The 6,429-nt window shown below is 40.2% G+C and overlaps 1 protein-coding gene across 2 annotated transcripts in view; it reads right to left on the bottom strand.

Annotated features, from left to right (window-relative positions):
* Positions 1-5,302: 5,302 nt before the first annotated feature.
* Positions 5,303-6,429, bottom strand: part of LOC143934462 (putative pleckstrin homology domain-containing family N member 1) — a 115,955-nt gene continuing 114,828 nt past the window's right edge. For both annotated transcript variants that reach the window (XM_077458112.1, XM_077458113.1), the window contains one exon: positions 5,303-5,707. In XM_077458112.1, the coding sequence (XP_077314238.1) occupies positions 5,639-5,707 (69 nt within the window). In that variant the 3' untranslated portion in view covers positions 5,303-5,638. The remainder of the gene's footprint in view (positions 5,708-6,429) is intronic.

Raw genomic sequence — 6,429 nt, 5'->3', positions numbered from 1 at the left:
TATCTAATTGACTATATGCTCATTGACCATTGTCTAAAAAAAAATTATCTTTGGAAAAATGTTATATCTTGACTTTACAATAGTTTGGCAGTTTCTTTGCAGTCTAATGCCGGCCATACACAGTTCAAATTTCGAAAGAATTTTCTTTCGAAAATCGTATCTAAGAATTTTCGTAGGAATTCCACACCATTAGTGGGCTGCAGCAACAGCCGATTTTCGTGTAGCAATCAAATTTGAGGAGTCGGACATGTTGGAAATTTTTTGAAAACAAACGATTTTCTAATCAATGATGGGGGAATCGTGCGAGAAATGTAATAAGAAAATTCTTCTCTGTAGCAACATGAGTTGAAATTGAAGGCTTGGTCGGCTGGATTTCGAAAATCAATGGTGGCATCATCGGATCACAAAAAAAAAAGAACTTTCTGATTTTGAAAAGAAAATTTGTTTGAAATGCGAGCATGTATGGCCTGCATAAATGAGGATTCTAGAAGCCACACCTAGATGTAAGGGGGACATTGACGTGCTCTCCTGGATGTAAATGGGGAATCTTTATAAACCCTGATGTTTTTCAGCCTGTGATTATTTGTAAGTACAATGGTGCCCCTAGACTGAAATGTTTGGTGACCCCAACCATATATTATGCTAATAGAGTTCATAACAGCTTATAACCTATAGCATGGGGATACCGGTGCACACTGTATTCAACTCGGATATAATGTAAATTAAAAACTGGCTTCAGCTCAGATCCCAGCCCATCGGCCATGCCCCAGAGAGATGTTTAACCTACATTGGGATTAATTGATTAAAAGATGAAGCCCAATGTAGCTAAAGCATGTCAAAGGGGTTTATCTGATGGGCTAGGATTTGAGCTGAAGGCAGTTTTTTATTCACCTTACATTGGAGTTGAATACAGTGTGCGGTGGTACCTTCATGCTATATTATACATTGGAGTGAAATGTGCTCCATCTCTGCCAGCACCTAAATACAGAATACAGGCAATGCCAATCTGTTATGCAGCTTATAATCAAGGTTATCTAGAGTAGCTATTGCATTGACACATTTTTTAGTTATGGTGACACTGCAGACCCAACAAATAATAGTCTGGACCTTACACATTCTCTATTTGCTCCTGCTCTTCTGCCTGGGAAGCAAATGCTATTGCTGCCTGGCTCTTGTAGGGATATACATCTCAACCCAAGCCCTCTTCCACATGCAGCTATTCCAGTGACCCACTATATACCCCTTCTTCTCACAAGGTTTTGTGGCGGACTATCTCGGTACTGATACGCAGAAAAATAAATCTTGGATGAAAATTAAATAATTTATTATATATAAAAGGACATACATAAATCACATTAAAAACATAAAAAACAAAAACAATATACAAATACTCAAAGGTTTCCTCAAGAGATATCTGTTGATGGAGTTTTTCTCATAGATTAACCAGTCCTCTACTAGTTTCACGGTACATAGACCGCTTCGTCAGGAGGAGTAATCTATAAAACAAATGATCAAATAAAACACAAGAACACATAATCAAAGAATTACAGAAGCATAATATATAGTATGCTTCTGTAATTCTTTGATTGTGATTTCTTGTGTTTCATTTGATCATTTGTTTTATAGATTATTCCTCCTGATGAAGCGATGTTTGTACTGTGAAACTAGTAGAGGACTGGTTAATCTATGAGAAAAACTCCATCAACAGATATCTCTTGGGGAAACCTTTGAGTATTTGTATATTGTTTTTTGAAACTTTTTTAATGTGATCTATGTCCTTTTATATGTAATAAATTATTTCATTTTCATCCAAGTTTTATTTTTCTGTGTATCGGTACCGAGATAGTCCACCACAAAACCTTATTGGTTGCAATAGATGTTTGGCCAGACTCAGCAACTGTCCTCGCGCTCCCATCCCTTCCTCCTATATCATTTTTGGATGACGATACTTTTTATGCCTTGTTATTTGAGACTACTCAAAAATCTTCTATTTCTTATGCCCCTTCTATCAGATCTTACAATTTTGGAGATGATCAAAGGAGTCAAATTCTTCAAGGAAGAGGAATCTGGGGACAACTCAGCAAGGAGATACATGTAAACAATAACAGAAATACAGAAACCTGGGATTAAATATGTTAATGTGCTTGGGGAAGTGCTTGGGCCTATGCATTCTTCCCTTAAAGTGTTACTAAACCCAGGACCCTGCATTCACTATATATGGTCTCCAACAGTACACAGAACAAGGAAATGCAATTATTTTACTAAACATAAACTGTTAAATACCTTTTTCTTATCAGTGGTATATACAACCCCTGGCAAAAAGTAAGAGAGTGGTAATCACCACTCTTGGAAAATGTTCATTCAATTATTTAAACACTTCAATACAGGGCACTCTCACACTTTCCTGCACAGGCCAATTTTCAGCTTTCAGTGTCGTCACTTTTTAAATGACAATTGCGCGGTCATGCTACACTGTACCCAAACTAAAGTTTTATCATTTTGTTCCCACAAATAGAGCTTTCTCTTGGTGGTATTTGATCACCTCTGCAGTTTTTATCTTTTGCTAAACAAATAAAAAAAGACCGAAAATTTTGAAGAAAAAAGTTTTTCTTTGTTTGTGTTATAAAATTTTGTAAATGTTTAAGTTTTTCTCCTTCACTGATGGCCACTGATAAGCTGCGCTGATGGGCACTGATAAGGTGGGACCGAAGAGGTAGCACCAATGAGATGCCACTGATAGACGGCACTGATGGGCACTGACATGCTGCACTGATGGGCATTGATAGACGGCACTGATGGGAGCTCATAGGTGGCACTGATGGGCACTGAAAGGCTGCACTGATAGGTACTTATGGGTGGCACTGATAGACGGCACTGATGAGCACTGAAAGGAGGCACTGATGTGCACTGAAATGCAGCACTGATGGGCATTCACTGATGGCATTGACACTGGCTGGCATTCTTCATTGCACTGATTGGCAGCTGCCTGGGCACTGATTGTCATTTTCCTGGAGGTCTAGGGTGGCATGCCTGGTGGTCCAGTGTGGTGGTCATCCCTGGTAGTCCTGGCGGCATCCTGGTGATCCTGGGTGGGCATCCAAGGGGGGGGCTGCACTGAAAAAACAATTATCACAGACCCCCTTGTCAAGAGAGCAGCCGATCGGCATCTGTCAGACGCGAGTGAGGAAAAGACGATCAATGGCTCTTCCTGTTTACATCGTGATTAGCCGTGACTGGACACGGCTGATAACATGGTAAAAAGTCTCTGTCAGAGACTCTTTACCTAGATTGGAGTTGCGGTGTGTCAGACTGACACGCCGCAATAATGATTTCTGCTATGCATGCCCCCGGGGGCACGCAGCAGCTTGTTATCCTGACCATGGCATATGATGTCCGGTCAGGGTAACACAACCACTTTGCCGACGTCATTTTGCTATATAGTGGGCGGCAAGTGGTTAATTGTGTAAAAAAAAAAAAAACACATGCCTCACATCTATTTTCATTTAACATTCCAACCTGGCTTTAAAAAACACTTAAACAAAAAAAAAAAAAAGAAAAAAGAAAGAAAACTGTATTAAGATGCAATTGTTTTTGCAGATCAAGCAGTGGAAAAATATGGAATCACTCAATTCTGAGGAAAATATTATGGAATCACCATGTACTTTGCAGTTCTAAAACAACCATCTGCATCAGATTACACCCCGAAGAATGATGTCATCATCACCAAACATCCTTTCAATTGATAGAATAAGAAAAGTGTCCAAAATCGCAATATAAACTTGTGCATTTATTGAAATTTTAATGACTGTCATCTCCACCGTACCTTTGCCTGACATGCAACCCCATATCTTCAATGATTGTGGAAATTTGCATGTTTTCTTCAGGCAGTTGTCTTGATACATTTAATTGGAACAACACCAAGCAAAAGTTTCAGCATCATCACCCTGCTCAATGCAGATTTGTAATTCATCGCTGAATATCAGTTTCATTCAGTCATCCACAGTCCATGATTGCTTTTCTTTAGCCCACTGTAACCTTGTATTTTCCTCAGAAGTGATTCCATATTTTCTGCTTGATCTGCAACAACAGTTGCAACTGACTACAGTTTTCTTTCTTTTTTTTTTCTTTTTTTAACAGTTTCTTAAATCCAGAAGGTTGGGATGTTAAATGAAAATAGTTTGTGATTTGTCTTTTTTCTACACAATTAAACAATAGAATGAACATTATCCAAGAGTGGTGATTCCATACTTTTTGCTAGGGGTTGTAGCAGTCCTGTGACTTCTATCATTGTCCAGCTGAGCACTGGTTAAAGCTTGTAGCAGGAGTTTTAATTCTCCTCTGACTGTCCTATGAGGCTGCAGGACCCCTGACCCTCTGTCTGGACAGTGCTGATTGGTCCTGTGCCAATTACATGAACCCTCCGAAGACAAAAAAAAAAAAAACTCTAGCAAAACACACCTAACTGAGCATGTGCAGAGTGCCCCCAAGGCTCTGTACTATCAGGAGATGGATTGGGGACTGTGGAAGAAGAGGAGGATCAGAGAAGACAGGATCAAAAAGCCATAGGGGTCCATAGCCTATTGCATTAGGGTGTACACCCCAAAGCTCAAACATTCTCTGCAGCCTTAGCTGCTCAGCACAAAGGGAAGTGCTCTGTGCTGAATTTACTCTGCTTCAATTATGATTGAACACAGTGAGTGAGTGAGTGTGTTCACTGTGTTCATTTAGAAAAGGAAGGTGCTGGTAAATTAAATATTTACTAGCCCCTTCCCCCACTCTCCACCTTTAAAACATTCCCTGAAGCAGCTGGGGGGGAGAGGTGGGAAGCCCAGCAGCACTGATGGGTGGGGTGCCCAACACAGGGGAAACCCGGACAGCAGGGGGATTCGGCACTGCATATAGTGATTAGGGTGTGCCTAGGCACACCTGGCACACCCCCTGCTCACGCCTATGCAAACAGCTTTTTTACAAAGTGTGGAGGATTAACGCCTTAGGTTCCACTGTAAGTATAACAAGCATGCTTTACTGCATATTCAGACTGATTACTGATACTGTTGTGGGTTTAGTAACAGTTTAATCCTGCCCTACCTGTAATGTATTTCTGTATTCCACAGCTATATGCTGTGCTACGGAAACTGACCCAATAAAAAGTCACAGCCTTCATCTTCACCTTGGCTGCAATGACTTTAAGAGATTCTTTCATACAGCGTACATGAGGTGTCAGCTGAAATAAAATACCTTTATTGGAAATCATTTAATTACTGAACTCCTATGTGCACAGATGACTAATGTAGTAGTTGGATTATTTTGACTTTTCATTGATTTTATCTCAGCTGACATCTTTTTCTAATAGAGAGTAGGAGAATGTCAGGAGGCCACAGACATGAGTATGACTTTTTATCTCTGGTTCCATCTTCTTGCTTTATTTATATTCTTGTCCATTGTTGAACATTTTACACTTCCACTTCCTCTGTTTGTATTCTTTTTCACAGTCATTACAACCAAGTATGCGAGCTGTGACACAGAGAAGAGCGTCCAGTGACTCCTCCAGCTGGCTTCCTCTTCTGCTGACGTCTGTTGTACTTTGACATTTGCCCAGGAAGACTGTCACAGTAATAATTTTCCAGACTCTATCTTCTTACCTTCGATATTTGGGCGGCACTGAAGGCAGAGGATGCAGACCGACACCACAGTGGATTTGCTGTGGCTAAAATGCAAAGATATTCTGGTAAAGATCTTGATTGAATGTTACAGTAACAATTACACCCATACTAAAAAGCCTGCAAAAAGCCACTAACCTAAAATGTTGCCTTACATGACAATGATCAGATATATCAATACTGAAATGTCAGTTTTGAGTGGACTAAATTCCTAGGCTAATCTGCATGCCACAGCAGCTATGTAGGGATTGCTGTGTTTTTCAAGGTACAGTAAAACCTTGGTTTGAGAGTAACTTGGTTTGAGAGCGTTTTGCAAGACAAGCAACATTTTTAAATAAATTTTGACTTGATATACAAGCGATGTCTGGATATACAAGCAGCGTCAAGTCACAACTGAGTATAAAACAGAACAGATGCGCCTCTAAGTGTAGCAATATGGTTGCATTTAATGAAGGTACAACATTTAGCAACTCACATGGTTGATGATTAAAACAGGCACATCTAAGTATGCAGGCATCCAGGGGAAAGCTGTCCACATAGACCGTCCTCCACATCGCCATCAACATCATCCTTTCCACACTATACTCCATGAGCGCTTGAAGCCTTGCTTTCAAATTGCTGTACTGCAGGGTAGTCTTCCTGGTCACAATTGAAGACTGACAGCGGTAAAAGCTGGAGGACGGTTCAAGTGGACAGCTTTACCCCAGGTGCTTGCATATTTAGATGTACCTCTTTTAATCATCAACCATGTGAGTTGTTAAATGTTGTA

This window comes from Lithobates pipiens, unplaced genomic scaffold (assembly GCF_037356315.1).
Source record: "Lithobates pipiens isolate NorthernLeopardFrog02 unplaced genomic scaffold, aLitPip1_a1.2 Scaffold_27, whole genome shotgun sequence".
In the NCBI taxonomy this organism is placed as follows: domain Eukaryota; kingdom Metazoa; phylum Chordata; class Amphibia; order Anura; family Ranidae; genus Lithobates; species Lithobates pipiens.
The sequence above is the reverse complement of the archived record's forward strand: the minus strand, read 5'-3'. Positions and strand labels throughout refer to the sequence as shown.